The sequence below is a fragment of the Dermacentor albipictus genome, unplaced genomic scaffold (genome assembly GCF_038994185.2).
Source record: "Dermacentor albipictus isolate Rhodes 1998 colony unplaced genomic scaffold, USDA_Dalb.pri_finalv2 scaffold_15, whole genome shotgun sequence".
NCBI classification, from domain to species: Eukaryota; Metazoa; Arthropoda; class Arachnida; order Ixodida; family Ixodidae; genus Dermacentor; species Dermacentor albipictus.
Genome location: NW_027225569.1, coordinates 10584652 through 10604427, shown reverse-complemented (window position 1 = coordinate 10604427; position 19776 = coordinate 10584652). Strand labels below are relative to the sequence as shown.

The following is a 19776-nucleotide window of genomic DNA, read 5'->3' as shown; positions in this document are numbered from 1 at the left end:
GTTTTTTATGGTTAGGCATATCGAAAATCTGGTTTCTCAATTCTCTTATCCCCAGGTTCAGCCTTGCATCTTGTTTTCGAAGAAGTGCTAGATTTATGATGCAAAAACCCTGCTAAAATGGAGACGTAAAAAGAATCACGTTTCATAAACCTTTACCAACACGCCCAATAGACAGCTATTCAAGGTGCAGCATTGCCACGATAACAAATCATGGCGAGCATTTTTATCTTGCATTTCCGAAGGAACTGCTATTAGCTTTTCATTCTGTAGAGAAGTGATTGCTCTCTTTATAGGTCACTAAGCAGCACGCAAAGCTAAAGAAAATGTGCGTGTTTCTTTGTACAATATTGCCAGCGCAGGTATTCGCATTGCATTTTCTTTATAAATAAAACACCTGGTCTGTTAAGACGTAAACATTCCTTACGCTGTATTGTGTTCTTTTATTATGAACGACTACGCATGACTGGCCAATTCGCAATAACGTATTCGGAAGGCCACATGAACCACCGATAAAGCTCGTCTAACAAATGGAACTAGCATAGAATGAGTAGATTATTTCAGCCATGATTTCGAAATGACTTACATCATAACGTTGGATGCTTGTATTTCTTTCCTCCACACATCTGTGAATTGACTTGCACTCTTGGTGTCCCTGGCTGAGGCTGTTCACATCAAAACGATTGTGAAAATGTTCTCTTACATAATAGTGCGTACAGTTATTTTTTAACAACGGTAATAAGCACAAGTGTCTTTCTTGCATCATCCAACCTCAAATACAGAACGTCGGTACACTCTTTTTTGTCCTTTCATATCACTAGATTGCTGTCGACTTTAGGAAATATACTTGTAATGCAGGGTACTCTCCACACAGGACTATGAGACAGCTGCTTGGCCTCAATGCTGCAGTTCTAGCACGTTAAAAAGCGAGCTGTAGAAAAGATCATAGTGTTATTAGATTTTGAACCAAATCTCCAACTACATTTACTGGGTCCCAGTAAAACATTACAGGGCTCGCATAGCTTGGATGAGAAATCAACCTACCATCTTAATAGGTTGAACTAGGAACTACTCAGGATCTTCTCACGGTTTTGAATGTTTTTTGTGCCAATTTATTTACATCAATCCTTTTATTTCAACTTTTGATTAACATGCAAGGCCATATTCAGATGTCGGTTTTCTTGTAGAACGCTGCTTTTTCTAGTTTTCTCCATTGTAACTGCACCCATACATTCAGAAGTAAGTTGCAAAAGGAAATGTTCCTTCCATGATTACCTTGTCAGACAACACGTGCTTTTAAACCCTAACCGTTGTATGCTGATGTCATTATTTCTCTTGACTAATGAGTATTCGATTTTTTTTCTTAGTGCTGTCTGTAGGGCTATTAGCATTCTTGCCCTTAGCGCGAATATTATGTTTTTATAAAACACGGATTTCTAACGCCTGAAGAATGTTCAGTGTTTATTTACCTTATTTTCGTATAAATTTCTTGAAACATACTTTTGCTGACATCACGCTAAGAAACACTGATGATATCTTTCATAAATATATTGAAATGACATACTATGCACTCATTCCTCACGTATATATGCATAAAATAAACGAAGATGAACAGAATCGATCGAAAATTTGCCACATTAGACCACAACTTCTTAATAAAATTGGCATCAAAGCCGGTAGTTCTCTTGCTTCCTATAGACTTTCAGTGAATGCTTTGTTATTATGCCCATCATTTCATTTATCCTAGCTCATCGCAGAGCAAAGGAACAACGCTACATAAATTTAGAGGCTTTCCTCAAATCAGATTTTCATTAGTTAGGTACCACTGTCGCTGCGACTAGCAACATAAATCTTTTGCAAAAAAAAACCCAAAAATAAATTTGACCTCTTTCGCGCTTAAAGGTCCCTGAAACGGTTTGGGCCAATTTCGTAGACCCGTACGATGTAGCTACAGTAAAACAATCCTTCAATAATTGAAGTGAAGTGTCTCATTTTAAGAGCGCTACAGGACTATCACATGTTACCCTCCTACCTAGCCAAGCTTTTTGACTCATCTTGTTGTCCGATTGATCTGGGCTAAACTCCGATTTCACTATCATTGCGTCATGATGTGACGTCGTGCCGTCTACATCTGGTTGTCCGGGATACGCCGCGCGAAGCCTCTCTGACCTGTCTGCTAGATGCCGGGCTGTCGACCCCCAGCGAGAGCTATCCAGGCAGTGTGCGTCGCACACGTTCTGTCGCTGCACCAAGCGTGTCCCTTATTTCGGTAATCACAGGCAAGCTGGGCGTTTTGACGGATAGGCAGAGACGTAACTAATGCCGCATCAAACTACTCTTGCTGTAATAAAGAAGCGTGAGCAGCCTGAATGACCTACATTTACTGTATGGACAACATGATAGGCTTTAAAGCACAGGTTTTAAAGTGAGCCTGTGCACTAACTGTAGAACGACCAGCACGATGCAGCCACCAGGTGGCAGAGAGCTTGACCCACCAAAACACGAAGCTAATATTACTGTAACCAAGTGTAAAATTTTACACATTCAAAATGGCATAGTGTTCACGAATACGGCCCTGGCGAAAGCTTACACCAGCATCAAAGTAGAATAGGTTACTTCTATATTAGTTCTGTGTTGGTCTGGTTCGGCTCTGTGCCTCCGAGTGGATGCAACATGATAGTCGGTAATCCTTGGGCCTGTGTTTATATGGTAAAACACCCAGTCCTCTTGCGTTTGCGCTTGCATGCTAAAACTCCACATTGTGGTAGTAATCCTCGTTAAGTGGCGCCCGTCAACGCGTAGATGCTGGCGTCGATCGGACATCGGCTGCTTTATGGTCCGCAGTGACTCCTCTCGAAGTGGCTTTGCAGAGAAACGCGATGTTACAACTTTACATATCGCCGATCACTAGATTTGCAGCCCACAACGCAACGAAGGCGATCCACGGCGCTCTTGAAAAGAATGCTGCGACGAACAGTGACCGCGCAGCCCACGTCAACATGGAGAATGTTTGAACACAAACACGCGACAACTGGTGTGTGCTAAAATTGCTTGAGATAGATGGTCGTTGTATGTGCCTTTTCTATTACTTTTTATACAAACAATACAACCAACATTACAATTATTCCGAACAACATTCATTCACCATAAAGTTGGAGAAGTAATAGATTATGCGACATGGGTACCCAATCAAGTAGCTCTACCAATTGGTGTAAATTAGGTCAAATACGTCAGTGGTAAGGGGGTGGCAGAATACTCAGCGGAGTGGCTTCGCTGTAATCGCTAGCGTTGGACATTACTAAATCATCATCATCACCAGCAGCAGCATCATCATCAACATCATCATCAACATCATCATCAGCCTGGTTACGTCCACTGCAGTGCATAAGCATTTCCCATCCTTGTCTAACTACCCCGGTCATGTACTAATTGTGGCCATGTTGTCCCTCCAAGCTTCTTAATCTCTTCCGCCCACCTAACTTTCTGCCGCCCCCTACTACGCTTCCCTTACCTTGGAATCCAGCCCGTAACCCTTAAACACTATCGGTTATCTTGCCTCCTCATCACATGTCCTGCCTATGTCCATTTCCTTTTTTTGACCTCAACTAAGATGTCATTACCTCGCGTTTGTTCCCTCACCCAATCTGCACTTTTCTTTTCCCTTACCGTTACACCCATCATTCTTCTTTGCATAGATCTTTTCATAAAATAGCTCTTTTCATAGCACAACATTATTATACACTACCAATTTAGGTGGACCGCTTCAAGGCGTCACTAAATGATCAGAGGGACCTACTCTAATGACTCATTACGTTGACAAAAAATCCCTAAAACCGTTTAAGGGTTCATTAAAACAGTTGGATACCGGAAATAAAATATGATTTATCACAAAAAGAACTCGTCTATGCATGGCTACTTAATAAAAATGTTCCTTCTAGTTGCGGCGCCTCTTACTTCCTTGCAGTGTCTCTGGACCAAGAGAGGCTGCCTTGGCTGTTATCATGTGCTTATGCCTGATGGCCATGGCGGGCATGGTCGTCACCCTCATCATTACTACAAGCGATATTCGTAAGCTGCACTCCTCACTGTGTTTTTGCAGAATGCACATAAGAAGCAGAGAAAGAGCGCAAAAAAAGTTGCAAGAACAACTCTTCACAAATGTGGGCAAATCATCGCTATGCGCAATTCAAACCAATTTTGTTATTCTGCACAATTGGAATTCACTTCTGGAATGTGACAGACGGTCCTTAAGTCGCAGCGCAAATAACACACCGTAACATTTGTATAATAGAAGTACTTAGCGTTCGGGTCGCTTGGGGACCTACCACCTCAACTGCACGGCGTCCCACCAGTGTGACGCTGGCTATGCCTGTTACAGCATATCATATTTCGACGTATAATGTAACGTGGTCGGTATTCTTTGTTTTATGTGAACAGTTAAAGGAACCTCATTGGTAAACTTTCTTTCAGGAGTCTTAGACACACCCTTCGCCATGGCTAGGCCACCGACGGACTGCTTATCTGGCTGTTACACTGAGTTGTGTATAACTGCTCCTCGAAAATTTTTCCTGACAATTCTGGCTGATCTGTCCTGAAACAATAATCGTGCGTCTTGCGTGCCCTTGTTTTCCTTGTCTTTAGCGCGAAGCACTTGATATTTTCTTTCGGGACCACTATGTCACGTTGATACGCACAGGCCATTCGAGGCACGTACAATACGTGGAGCACAGCGATAGAGAAAGGAAGCTCACACTATTACCTGGCAATTTTCGTTTGGGGAAATATAAACCTAAGGAGGTTCAATATATAGGGGGGGGGGGGAAAGGACCGAGGAGGCCTAATCAAACACGAAAGAACGGCTCCACAGGGACGGTGATCGGCTGGAGATGACGGGCAAGTAACACCTGAGGTGTTTTCCGATCCTGGCAGGGATCACAGGCAGCAACATAGCATCGGACGGAGCGAGTGACACCTGGCCAATAGAAGCGGTGGCGGCGGCGGTCGTAGTTGCGTATTACGCCAAGATGTCCTGCAGTGGGTGCGTCTTGCATCTCAAAGAGCACAGTCTGTCGTAGATGTTGTGGCACGAGAAGAAGAAGATCAGAGTCGTCAGGGAGGACGTTCTTTCGGTACAGAATGCCACCCTGGAGGACATATTATCGGCGAACGGATGCGTCGGTAGGTGTAGAGCACAGACGCTCGATGAGTGCTCACAGCGATAGGTCTCGGTACTACTCATCGGCGTTGTTAGCGAAGTCAGACATAGAGAAAATGCCGTTCGCGGTACTACTGTCGGCCTCGTCAGGCTCGTCGACTGGGTAGCTAGATAGGCAGCCATCGTCGTTGTGTAGTCGGCCAGATTTGTAGATGACAGAATAAGATTATTCTTGGAGGCCTAAGGCCTAGCGACCAAGTCTTCCTACAGGATTATTCAGTGAGCATAACCAGCAAAGCGCGTGATGGTCTGTGACAACGGAAAAGGGTGGGCCATATAAGTATGAGCGGAAATTCACTACCGCGCAATCTAGGGCCAGACACTCACGCTCAGTGATGGAATAGTCGCGCTCCGCGGGTGAGAGGAGCCTGCTGACGTAACCGATAACACGGCCGTGGCCGCGCTGGCGTTGTGCCAGTACTGTGCCAATTCCGTGACCGCTGGCATCAGTATGGACTTCGGTAGGTGCAGAAGTATCGAAATGGGCCTGAACGGGAGGCGTTGTGAGAAGGTCGATTAGATGCGAGAAAGCAGAGGCCTCGTTATCGCACTACTGGAAAGCGGCGCCTTTATTCAAAAGTTCTGTTAGTGGTCGTGATATGGCGGGGAAATTTTTCACGCAATGGCGGAAGTACGAGCAAAGGGCGATGAAGCTGCGCACATCATTGGCACACTTCGGAAGAGGGAAGTGCGTAGCAGCGTGGATCTTGCCTTGGGCCGCTTGCACTCCGTTCGCGTCCACGAGATGTCCAAAGACGGAAATCTAGCGACGGCCGAATTGGCACTTCGAACCGTTGAGTTGCAGACAGGCTCGACGAAAAACGCCCAGGACTGCTGAGAGGCGCTCGAGGTGCGTAGCGAACGTTGGGGGAGAATACTATAACTTTGTCCAAGTAGCACAGGCACGTGGACCATTTGAAACCATGAATAAGGGAGTCCATCATGCGTTCAAAAGTGACAGGAGCGTTCCATAGACCGAACGGCATCACTTTGAATTGATAAGGACCGTCGGTCTGGCAGTAGCCGGCGCGGTGGTCAATACAGGAGAAATAGGGAGCGCCGTGGAGGCAGTCAAGGGCGTCATCAATCCGAGGTAGGGAATACACGTCGTTTTAACGCGATAGCGTTAAGGAGCTCGTGTCGCAGAAAAGCCGGTGTCGTCGGTGTCGGCGTCGGTGTCGGCGTCGGTGTCGGCGTTTGCGGCGTTGACCGTGAGCGATAAATCACGGCAGGCGCTTCATAAATAAAAAGCAACTTCCAAGATTGGCCCGGTGGGAATCGAACCAGGGTCTCCGGAGTGTGAGACGGAGACGCTACCACTCAGCCACGAGTTCGATGCTTCCAAGCGGTGCAAACGCGCCTCTAGTGAATGCGGTGTTGCCTTAGAAACTAGCCGTGGAAAGTTTTTGGTAACCCACATAAGGTGCCGATAATCCAAACAAAAGCGCCATGAGCCATGCTTCTTTTTTGCCAGTACAACTGGTGATGCCAATGGACTACATGACGGTTCAATAATGTTCTTGGCAAGCATTCTGCGAACTTCGGCGTGAATAACTTCACGCTAAGCCGCTGACACTCGATGCGGATGGCGATGAATAGGAGGGGCATCACCGGTATTAATCTGATATTTAACAGCTGGAGTTTGGCCCAAAGAATTACGTTTAAAGTCAAAAATATCGTGGTAGGAAAACAGAACGCGGTAGAGCTGACGAGTGGGTTCTAATGGCATGTCGGGCGCAATCATTTTCTGTAAGTCGGCAATAGAACAAGTTGCCGAATGCGATGGTAGAGGAGGATGGGCTGAATAGTCGTCTTCTGCTATAGATGCTACTGAGTGATCCTTGAATAAGCAAAGCTGAGCCACACACATCCCACGTGGCAGCACTTCTGTGGTCAAGCCAAAATTTACCACTGGCAGGCAGAAGCAATTCGCCGTAATAGATAAAACTGTATGAGGTACTGTGATCCCGTGTGTAACGAGGACGTCTTGCATAGGAGCCGCGATGTAGTGACCGTCAGGCACCGGTGGGGATGACACAAAGTCAACGCATGTCAGTGCCAAAGGGGGCAAGCAAACGAAGTGGAAGGAACTGAGGCGACTGTGGTGTGGTTCAGCGGGATCCAGAAGAGGCATGTCAAGTCGGGGAGTACTGGCGGAACGATCGATGAGAGCAGAATGTGCGGAGAGGAAGTCTAAGCCTAGAATGATGTCGTGAAGACAGTGGGCAATGACTGTGAATAGCACGATAGTGGAGCGATTTGCGAAGGACACGCGGACGGCACAGATACCAATTACGGGGGCTCTGGCGCCATCGGCGACACGGACAACAGGCGTCGTGGCGGTCGTGATTATATTATTCAGCTAGTTACGAAGGCCAGCGCTCATTACCGACAAATGCGTCCAGTGTCTATAAGAGCAGACACAGAAACACCGTCGACTTGCACGTCAAGAAGGTTCAGATGAGTGGGCTATGTAAGTAGAGGATTTGGCGGCGTAGGGAGCAATGCAATGTCACCTCGAGGCGCTGCATCGTATAGTTTTCGCACTGCGAGCGGCGTCCGAAGGGCGTCGGCGAATAGGAGCGACGGGGCTGGGGAAAGCGAGATTGTCGTCGTTGCGGCGAAGGCGAACGAGAATAGTGGCAGTTCGGCGCAGGAGAATCAGTGGCGCCATTATTGGAGCGTGCTGCATAGGGACGAGAAAGGTCACCAGGGGGGCGAGACTAGGCAGTGTAAGTAGACCGGGTCGGGAAAATCCAGCGACTGCGACAATGCCGAGAAATGTGCCCGATTCGATGGATGTGAAAACAAATGGGCTTGTCGTCAGCAGTGCGCCATTCAAATGGGTTCAGGTGCTCTGTACGCAAGACGGCTCCTGCATTCCCCGAGTCCCGTAGATACCTATCCTAGGCATGCATATAACAGCGAACAGGTCAAAGATAGAAGCGATCTGCAAAATCAAAGGAAAGGTTACAGCGGCTACCCGCCTCATCAGGTGCATTACAAACAAGCAGATGGGAATGAAGGAGGACAGTGTCGTGCGCCTGATACACTCTTTCGCAACCAGTCACATAACTTATGTGGCTGCCTTCCACAAGTGGAATGTCACCGAAAGGGAGAAAATCAACACCCTTATGCGCAAGACCTACAAGATCGCCCTTGGCCTACCAGAGTCCACAAGCACTGCTCGTCTGCTACAGCTTGGGGTATACAACACGCTTGAGGAAATCGTGGATGCGCAAAGAGCCTCTCAACTCGGACGCATGTCTCTGACAGCCACGGTACGGTACATACTGCAGAAACCTGGCATCAGCTGCCACGTGCAACACGGTGAGAAACAGGTCATTCCACCCGACCTCAGCGACACGCTGATTGTCGCCCCTATCCCTCGAAAGATGCACCTCGAATTTAATCGGGGCCGACGCCAGACCCGTGCCAGGGCACTGCTGCGCTCCTTGGTTAGAAAGAGGACTACGCGCTTTGTAGACGCCGAAGAATACACACGAGAACACCGGTTCACGGCGGTAGTCGTAGACGTTAGCTCCTCCCTAGCTCCCGGCTTACGCACGCGCGTAGTGTCGCAACGGAATACGCCGAAACAGTGGAAGAGGTAACGATTGCGCTTGCGCTTACCGACCCCCTCTGCGATGCAGTTTTTAGCGGCTCACAGACCGCAGTTCGCAACTATGCGCGAGGGCGCATTTCCTCCGAAGCTCTCCAGATTATGAGGAAAGATTGTCGACAGCACTTCCATAGCACCGCGATCATGTGGTTTCCAGCGCACGTCGCCACCCCCACCGATGAGGGCCCACCTAACTTGAACGAGGTAGCACACCGCTCGGCGCAAGAAATGACCCGCCGCGCAGAATTGGAGATAGCGTCTTCGAGTTCGGAACTCGTGGTTCAAAACACGCGAGAGCACTTGGTCAGGTACAATGACATCACCAAGCACTACCAGCTTGCCAGGTGGTTGCGCCCCTGCCTTACCCCATGCTGAAACGTCACCATGCAGTCGTCTGGCGACAATTGGAAACACAAACCTTCCCCAGTCCGGTGCGATTGCAGAACATTTTCCCTTCGCAATACCCGACTGCTCTTTGCAAATAATGTCAGGAAACTAGAGCGACGCTTTCACACATGTTGTGGGAGTGTCGTGTTACACCAGCCATAATGACAGTAGCTACGGAGGCTCTAGCGTCGAAGTGGGCTCCCACTCTGCGCAGCTCCAATCTCAAAAACAAGAGTCGGCGGTCCTGCAAGCCCGAGAGGCGGCGACGAGGCAAGGCCTCGAAGTCCCCTTATGGGACACCTGAGACGGGGTCTTCAAAATAAAATTGTTTCCATCCATCCGTAGGCATATGCTCGTATCTCGGAGGCAGCGATAGCACTGAAGCAAAGAAGGAATAAAGTCACATCCTCGCGCACAATTACTATTAATCCTTGAAGAACTTCCTCAAGACGCGGCAAATCGCGCGAGAAGCCGGTGCTGCTGTTCGTGAGGTAGGGTCCGCACCCCGCTTCTACATCAATTGGTTACTGAGATGTTGCGAGTCTAGAAAGACTATATTTACAAGACATATACAGGATGAGTCAGAGTAGTTAAGATGGGTGACCGCCAACGACACGAAGCAGCCAGCATCCGCGATCTTCTTCCTCTCTCTTGTTTCATATTTCCGTAACAATATAATGGCAACCATATTGTACGTCCCTTTCTCAAGCAAGTGAGTCGCCGTCACCGACCTTAATGCCGCAGCACGCCAATATTTCATGCCGTCTGTAAAGGAACGCGAGTGACCGGGCAAAACTAAGGCTGTTACATACGCTAAACACCTACATATGGTACACCCATACTCAACAATATTTAGGTAAAGGAATATGTAAGAATTTAATGGCAATATCTCAGCCTCCTGCAGATTCCTTGTGGCACTCTCCTGACTAGACCACTGGAGAGGGTGTTCTAGAATAATTCGAGCAATAATTACAAATATAAAGATCCGTTTGAAGTGTAATAAGCAGAAGAGTAATGCACACTAGCGTAGCATAAGATAATGCAATGTGCGGCAGTGAATATTATGCTCAATCCCCTGACATGTTATAAAGTATAACGCAAAACAACGCCTCGGGCAAGCACCTCCCCCTGTGTGTTCTTAGCATTACTCAGAAAACCGGCAGTGCTGCAGGCGAGGTAACAGTTAACATCAACTCACCACTTTCGCATTGGACAAGCCGCTGAAGAAATTAAGCATTCTACATCAACATCATCACTAATTATCTTCATTCAAAAGAAACACAGCAGAGAACTTCGCTTACATCGATTACAACAGTGCGTGGGATGCACATACCTTATACAGGGAAACCTGCATATGGGTAACCTTCCATAGTTTTTTCGGCGCCCGACAACAGAAGCAGACTTAGCGATCTCTAGCAAACCCATGCACAACTAGCTTCATTGTTTGCTTTCTGTCATGAGGTACGGGTGCAGTCAGGGGGCGCAGGTGTGAAAATGCGGAACTGATTAGAATGTTTCCCGTTAAAAAATAGCGTGACGCCAAGGTTTTCGCAGTATATGAACAGGAGAGGTATCTGCACTAAAGACTGCTGCGTTACCGATGGGGCGGACAAGTATAGTTCGTATACTAGAAGAACAACATGCGTACTAGGAGTGCGGGTAAGAACAGGAACGAGAATGCAAGCGGCGCGGGCGCGAAAGAACCACTGACGAAGAACGGTCCCGCGATGCTGAACGAAAACGACAACCGCGAGCCCGGGCACCTCCGAACGAGCAACGACGCCACACTCGCAACGCACAAAAAAAAACCATTCCACTCCATGAAGATGGAATGGCAGCGAAAAGAACTTTCCTTTTCGTTTGAGAGCTTTGACTCTCATTACCTTTCGCTGTCATTCCATCTTGACAGAGGGGAATGGTTTTTTTCTTCTCCTCTCGCGGACTTCACGCAACAAGTGTCCAAACGATTCTCTCCACTTCGTTTCTCCATCCGGCGTCGTCTTCTTCACATGTGTCTTCGCGCCCTTTTCAGCGTACTTGTTTAGCCTTCTCACTATAGACAAGCGTCCCACCTGCAAAAGAATGCGAACTGAAGGCGGAGCCCTACATGAAGGCCACATGACAACACCTCTCGCAAAACAGGTTTCAATGGAGCCTATACCACTAAATGGCGGACAAGCTGATTGTTAGCGCGAAAAACCGACCAGGCCAAGGCTGAGATGTTGGGTACTGCTACAAGCCAACAGTTGCGTGACGCTCATTCCAGAAGCACCGCACAGCGGTTAGGGCTACGAGAAAATATATCACTGAAGCGCGAAAAAAGGAACAGAAAGCAAGGCACGTCTGTTAACTAGATGCGTATTGTGGGTCCACAGATGCGCCCCTGGTGGCGACCTTGCTATGTTCACTTCGGGAAGAAGGCAGCCACCTCCCATTGTCTTCTCGGCGCTCGTGCTTCTCTGCTTGATTCACGCTTTCGAAGGGAAAGAAACGAAAGTCGTAACATGTCTTTGGGGGCCGAAGCTTCAAGGCAAATTATAAAAGAAAACAACTGCTGCATGGGCATGTGGTCAAATATCTCGCAAAACATGCGGTGACACTGTTCTTAAAGAATTATAATGTTCTACGTCCACCATTTCAAACACCTGGGGTTCTTTAAGGCGGCCCTAAATCTAAGGTGACACTGTTTTAACAAGTTCTCGCCAGGTCTTATCAGCGGCAGCTGTATATGCCATTAATGAGTCGCCGCTCGGGAAAATATTTGCTACCGTGCTTTCTATGACATATGGGTCTTTGTCGCACTTCATCATGTTTACATGGATAGGCGATGAAGATGATGCCGTTCTGCCCGTGTATTGATTGAGATTGTCTGCAATGCAGCATCCGGATTAAAAGCATTTCGCTTAGTTTGGGAATTCGCACCAGCTGTCACACCATTGATGTTTTTAGATCTAATGTATGCCTGCTATCGCGCATGTTGTATAGCTGCTAGTGGTCTCATGCGCAAGTACGGGGTATTCGGCTGGCCTAGTGTTTCAGGGGCTTGCATAAGACTATGTTTTATCGCAATTTGAGAAAAGTAGAAATACGGCCTAGTTACGATGGCATACATCAAGTCAAACAGTAAAAGCTGGTACGGACCCTCCCTCGCGTTGCACTCTCCCCGCGTCCAGCCATTTGCGCTTCACTTGCAGTTTATTCCGAATATTTACTTTCAAGTGCTTCTTTAACAGCTTCATTTCTTTCAGGCGAGGATACCTTCGATACCGTAGTTGCTTTGGAAATGTTTTAGAAAAGAGGCAGGTCAAGGCGAGGATCGCGGTTTGGTGCTACCTGTGGTATTGCGCTTCAATGTTGGGAGAAAAACTCTTGTCGTGTTTGTGAAGCCATTACACCTTGCACTGTAAAATAATTTACACCCCTAAGGGTTTTTTTCGGTGTCTATAACTAACCCCCTAGCACCCTTGAAAAAGGTGGGTTCTATAAGGAATTACACCCTTATGATGGTTATTCTATATTCCAATAACACCCTATCCCTTGAGGGTGTTTTGAACAACATATTACCCTTCGACCCACGGGGTGTAAGGGTGTGATCAGGAATATATTACCCCTTCACCTATCGGGTGTAATGAGCAATATAATAACCCTTGAAGTATGGCATGTGGATGCGGGTTCATATGCACTTCATTGTTTGTTTCATACGTCCACAGTCAGGCTAGCACATAGAAATGTTATGTATGGTGTGCATACAATAGGTAATGTGTTTCCAAACGCACGGCATAGCAACTTTGAGAGAAAACACATAATCATGTGTGATGGTGCCAATTACCACAGAGTCACCACAGGGTCATTTATTCTAGCCTCCTGTACAATATTTAGAGCTTGCACTATGCCTTGTATGTGGTGACAAGTCTTGTGGCCGTTCTACGTTGAAGAACAGTCTCATTCAAACCAAAGTTCCAGGGCAGAGGCGAGGATGATGATGCCTTTGTGTAGCTGCATTCCAATGTCCTAAGGCGAGCCATCATAGATGAAGCCATTTCTTCACTGATTGCTGTAGCCATCTGCTTCTTTTCTATCTGCAAAATGATTTGTTGCAAGTTAATGTCAGGAAACGTACACGAAACATGACAAGCTGTGCTTCCCTGCATCATTCACTTTAATATTTCAAGATCACATGAAGAGCAGGTTAAAGAAACAAGCACAGATAGTGCTTACTTCCAAGAAATTGTTATTTCGAAAGAATAAGGCATTCAATCTGCCACATCATGAATGTAGGAGAGACAGGCTATAGAATTACGAGGGCAATTCAGAAATTATTGCCTCCAAGCCCACTACTTTGCCAATATTACAGCAAACATTTTGAACTCTATCATTTATGCACTTATGTTTAAGCTATCGAATGTCACTTGCCTCGCCTTCCTATCTCTTCTCGTTCCAGAGTAATCGAGCAATTCATGGCATCCAGTGGTGACGTCCAGTTGAAACAACAGGCTGTAATTGAATTTCTGACTGTGGAAGGTTGTGTGCATATCAACATTCATGGCCATCTGACTGCAGTTTAAAGGAATGCCTGTGTTGACATCAGCACTGTGCGGAGGTGGGCAAGGACTGTGAAAGACCAAAATCCTGCCTCATCAGATCTCCCGGATCAGCACCGAAATGGACGGCCCACAATGGCTTCTGATGAGGGTCATGAACATCAGGCAGATGAGTTGACTCGGGGCAATCGCAGGATCAAGCAACACCAGATTGCAACAACACTCGCCATTTCCGTTGGCTCAGTGAACCACATCATTAACGACCTGCGTTACAAGAAGACTTGCGCTTGTTGGGTGTCACGGTAACTGACAACTGACATGAAAAAGTCGGAGCATAGCCAACAAGTTCAATTCTTCTTGTAACCCAGGAGGTTTTTAATTATGTGGTTCACTGAACCAATGGAAATGGCGAGTGTTGTAGCAATCTGGTCTTGCTTGATCCTACGATTGACCTGATTCAACTCGTTTGCCTGATGTTGATGATCCTCATAAGAAGCCGTTGTGGGCCGTCCAGTTCGGTGCTGATCCTGGACATTTGATGCGGCTGGATTTTGATGTTTCTCAGTACTTGCCCACCTACGCACAATGCTGACTTCAACACCGGCATCCCCGTAAACTGCTTTCAGATGGCAATGAATGTTGAAGGGCGCAGAACGTTCCGCAGTGAGAAATTCAATTCAATTACAGCCCACTGTTTCAACCGGACATCACCACTGGATGCGATGCATTGCTCGAAGACTTTGGAACGCGAAGAGATAGGAAGACGGGTCAAGTGACATTCTACAGCTTAAACATCAGTGCATTAATGATAAAGAGCCAAAATGTTTGCAGTACTACTAGTAAAGTAGTGGGTTTGGAGGCATTACTTTCTTAACCGCCCTCATATTACAGCAATAATGCTGTGCAGTTTGTTTTTGTGTGTGACATTTGACCCAAATCTAGAATTTAGTGATCTTAGGATTCTAAATTCGCCTCACTGGTGTGCTCTTGATCCCTAATTGTCATGGTGGTTGCTCTGCAACTGTTTATCAAGCATGGTTCCTCTAAAATATTTGACACAATTATTTGTAACATATTCAACGAAAATTTTAAAATGTTAGTTGAGAGCATTACTTGTTTCGTTTTCCTGTTGTTCTCTTTATACTAAGCATCACTAAGCTGACCTTTATTTTTTCTTAATCTCTGACTTACACAGTGGCTGGTAACAACCCCTCTGTCAGAACTATTTGGCATCTCTACTACAAAGAAGCCCTACCTACACCTTCTGACATCATCTTAGCCATCTCCACTAAGCAAGCACATAATCCTGCTGGTATTTTTATTACAGAGGTTTTCCCTAAAGATCTTCCCAGCAAGAACACTTTAGCATTTGATCATTTAGATGCTTTTAACTGAAACAACACCGTGAATCCATCATGCTTAACAGAAGTTTAGCTATTTTAATCAAAGCACAGTTAAAGCCTGTCATGTATGAAGTTTGTGATCTGCTTTCACTTGATCTTGCTGGTTATATGATTGTGAGTTACACTGAGATCAAACATTCTAATGGCCAACATCTTTCATCTGTGAAGCGCAGAAAACTTTAGTGCACTTGTCAGTGTTGTTACGGCATTCTTATATGTGATGATTGGGATTAGGATTAGGATGATTAGGATATGTGATGATGATGTTTAGCACTGTAGTAGGATTGTACAGGGTGATCATTTTTAAGTTTTATGGAATTTTAAAAAATGTCCTGCGGCAGATGGCATAATTCTTGTCCTTGAGCTAGATTACTTGAAGAGGTGGACATTACTAGCATGAGAAATCGAAACACATGCTCAACTAAATAAAAAAATCACTAATTAACTTCGTAACTAATTATATTACTGCACATATTGCAATTTATTAATTGTAGCCAGTGAGCTTGGAAGACATATGCATTTGAACTTCCAGAATGACACCAGTTTAGGAATATTTCCCTTATAAAGATCAATACACAAGGGTGTTCCCGTTACTTTTGTGCATCAGTGCATAAAAGCACATTTTGTTAAAAAAGTAAGTGGAACAACAGTGCATTTTTACAGCAAGTTTGATGGTGCATATCTCCAAACTGACGCCATTCTGGATAAATTCCAAGTAGATACACCTTGTAATGTCACTGGCTATGATTCGTAAATTACAATATGTGCCCCAGATATGTCGTGGCGCTGGCAAACACTCTCAGGGTTCTACTAGGAAACATAAATACCCAAGAAAGTGATGGGGAAACGGCGCCCGCAGTAGCTCAATTGGTAAAGCATCTAACGCGTAATGCGAAGACATGGGTTCGTTCCCCACCTGCGGCAAGTTGTTTTTTCATCCACTTTCATTTCCATTTATTTATCATTTCTTTATTTCATTTGTTAATAACAAGTAATTTACCCTAACTTGTCCTTGGTGTCAGTGTTTGCTGGCTTCTTAGGATATGATTATTAAACATCAGGTTCATCGGTTAAGCCGCTTTCTTTTCGTTTATATTAGCTATAATGTAATTCATTCGACAGATAATAAAATTTTCTAATTAGCTTGATATGTTTCGATTTCTCGTGCAAGATATATCTGCCTGTTTGAATATTCCTGCTCAAGGACTAGAATTATGCAATATGCAACAGGGCTATATTTAAAAATTCCACAAAACTGAAAATCATCACCTTGTATAAAAACAGTGTGAATTTAAAAACAAGCGTCAGTGAACGTTACTGAATCAGCAAATGGCCAGTGTAACTAGTCTGATCATCCTGGAAATCTTTTGTAGCTTATAAGCATAGTGCATTTCAATTCCACATTTAGGAGTGCAAATTTTTCTTGAAGTCAGCTTTTTCTTTTTAACAGCTAGCATCCCTGCCAGTTTGCTTAAACATAATGTTGCATGACTTCAACAGTACTGCACAATCAGACTTTTTTCTGCTCACAGTGTCTAGTGATGTGTCTTTAGCAGCTGAGATAATTAATGTTCATGCAGATAAACATCAGAAAACATTGCAATAACTGCTTAGAAAATGCAATCATGCGTTTTGTTTACAAAAGAGCATGTGCTCTATCTTCTGCCAGGTTTGTTCTCCATGTCAGGCTAGCACGGAACTTGCACAAGAGGCACCTTTTGCATCCATGAAGATATTTTATGAGGTTATGGTGGTGTCGAAACATGATATAAACCATAACACTTTAAACTATTTTATGAAACAGTTATTTGTACAAAGATAGAAAAGGCACCAATTTTGAATTTATCACATTTGGTTTAGAGTACCATAGTATAAATGGCCCAACTAGTACAGGTACGCAAACGGGCTAGTAGGTACTGGTCGATGACGTTAGACAATGTGAACACGACAAAGGATGGAGAAAGACGCGATAGCATTTGTTCCATTTCTCGCCACTTTTGACGTCCCTTGTACAAGTCTGCGCTGTCGAACATCGTGGATGAACTAGTACAGTCTGAAAAAAAATATATCATGAAAGAAAACTTGGCTTTCAACCTCGACAATTCTGCCTGTTAGGTATTATGGTTTCTTTAGAACTTATTTCTTTATACAAAGTCAGAGCCATTAAGTAAAGCTCGCTGAGAAAGAAATGAAGAACAGCATCAACACCTCTCAAGGCACATGCATCAAAGGAGCCAGAGCATCATACACATTACCTTTAAGTGCAAGAGTATTCTCTTTCTTAGGCAAACTGCATTTCTAGTTTCTTAAAGCCTATATATTTATTTGCCGCAGCTATGGGAAGATCACAAGGTGGAAAAGATGTGTTGTTGCAATTTCAACTATTATGTACAACAACAAAAGGTAAAGCACAGGAAGTCTCACTGCTCCTCTGTCTAAATGACATTCAGTTTCATTTGTCACGTCCACTCCTATCCTGATGGCAGCAGAAACAGGAAGACAGCAGCGTGGTTCAGAAAGCAGACAAAGGAGCTGATATCCTAGCTGACATAAAGAGTAAAGAAGGGAGCTGGTCAGGCCATGTAGTGCAGACTTGAGACATCATTAACTAGCGCGAAAAAGACAACGGACGACAGCTAGAAGCACACAGGACAGAACTCTAGGCTTCAACTGAAATTTTGGCTACACAGAAACATAGGATTCAGGGGATGCGACCTCGACGCATGGAAGCAACATTTATCTTTCCTTTTCCCTGCCTGACACAGGAGGTATCGGAGCAAATCGATGGGCAGGTTCATTTCGAGATACGAACACTCTTTTTTGGCGAGAGCCAGGGAAGGGGTGCTTACACACCTATCACCCGCTTTTCGATGCGAAGTGCTTCGAATATTTTCATGTCGACCTGCATCTAGAGCCGCCTGGGGAGATGAGTGCTTTGAAACTGCTCAGTGCATGAGCACTTACAGCAATGATTGGCCAGATGGCCACCAGCCATGACAGCTGCCCTATCTTTGTTCCCCCAAGCGGTCATTTAAATACCGACCTGTTTGGCTTGAGGAAACATAGGGCAGCTTTGAGTGCCTTGGTGGCTGGTGTCCACATGGCCAATCATCGCCATACGTGCTCATGCACCGAGCAGTTTCAAAGCAATCATGTGCTCAGAGAGCTCCAGAAGCAGGTACATAGGGAAATATATGAACCACTTTGCATCAAAAAAGCGGGGAATAGGTGTGTAAGCACCCGTCTCTGGCTCTTACCAAGAATGTTCGTAAGTGAAATTAACCTGTTCAGAAATTTGTTCCGATAGCTCCTTTGTTGTTTCTGTCCGTCGGCATTCTGTCCATTCCATGTTTCTGTGTAGCAAAAATTTCAGTTGAAGTTTAGAGTTCTTCCTTATGTGCTTCTTGATGTTGTCTTTTTCACGCTAGTTATTGATTTCTCAAGTCTGCAATGAGCACCAACTAGCCAAAGTGCCTTCTTCAACCATGTAATACATAGGGCATATAACTGGTGGCACATTCGAGATACAAAATGGATGCCAAGAGAAGAGAAGGGTAGTCAAGGACGGTAGAGAAGTAGACTATGATGAAGTCAAAAAATTTTGCAGGCTTCACTTTGAATCAGCAACGCAAGACAGGGGTAATTGGAGCTCACTGGGGGAGGTCTTCATCCTCCTGTAAAAAATATGTAGGCCAATTGTGATGAACAAAGTATACCTGTCGGCTCAGACGTCTTCACTGTCTTTTCAGCAATGTGTAGGCCCAAGACAGCCAGTCGGTTCCCATGCAATAGCTTCATGCTGACTGTAACTGCATGGGCACAAGAAAACAACCCACCATTAATACCACCCGAGATTGACCACTCAATAAAAGAACCTCTCAAAACAGCAAATACAATTAAGCATTTACCAGCTTAATAAATACATATATAAAGGCCAAGAATAGTTACAATAACCATACCCTTTATAACTAGACATTAAATTAAGGTAGTGAAACGTACTCTAACCGTAGGACGCTCAGTGCAATTCATTTCAGAAATACTGTTGACAACTGACAGGACGCCTTAGGCAGGGTTCAGTCACACAACAAGAAAACAAATAGTAGTAGTAATAAGCACGCCTGCGTGAAACCAACAAACGAGTTCAAGGACGAGAAAAAAATTGATTAGGCTCGGTGTGCTTATTTATACAAAAAGATAAATTTATAAACAAATAGCGCAACCATGCGTTCATCCGCAACAGCACAAAAGCTTCTAGAAAAAACGAGCACAACTTAAAGCGAAGGATAAGTACATAGCCGGGACGGTCGTGGTTCTTTTGTTTTGCATTAGTTCTAGTCATGAAAGCACAAGCATTGCAAGCTGCCTGCGCCATTACCTACCACGGGACCTCCGACACAAAAAAAAAGAACAATAACAATTGAGTGAAAGTACGCAAGCGACATTTAATACGGTTGTCACACTGCATACTTTTGGCCGCGATCGATCCTGACTGGAATCGAATTTCTGGAAGCGTTTGGCCTCGTTGCACAATCGGCGGACGGGGGCCAATCGCGGTCGAAAATTTCGATCCAGAACAGGCTCAATCGTGATCGAAAGTGGCCGTGTGACACC

General features: G+C 45.3%; 1 protein-coding gene across 2 annotated transcripts in view; it reads left to right on the top strand.

Annotated features, from left to right (window-relative positions):
* Positions 1 to 19776, top strand: part of LOC135914139 (uncharacterized) — a 120235-nt gene that overhangs the window by 31462 nt on the left and 68997 nt on the right. For both annotated transcript variants that reach the window (XM_065446893.1, XM_065446892.1), the window contains exon 5: positions 3962 to 4065. In XM_065446893.1, coding sequence (XP_065302965.1) covers positions 3962 to 4065 — 104 coding nt within the window. The remainder of the gene's footprint in view (positions 1 to 3961; positions 4066 to 19776) is intronic.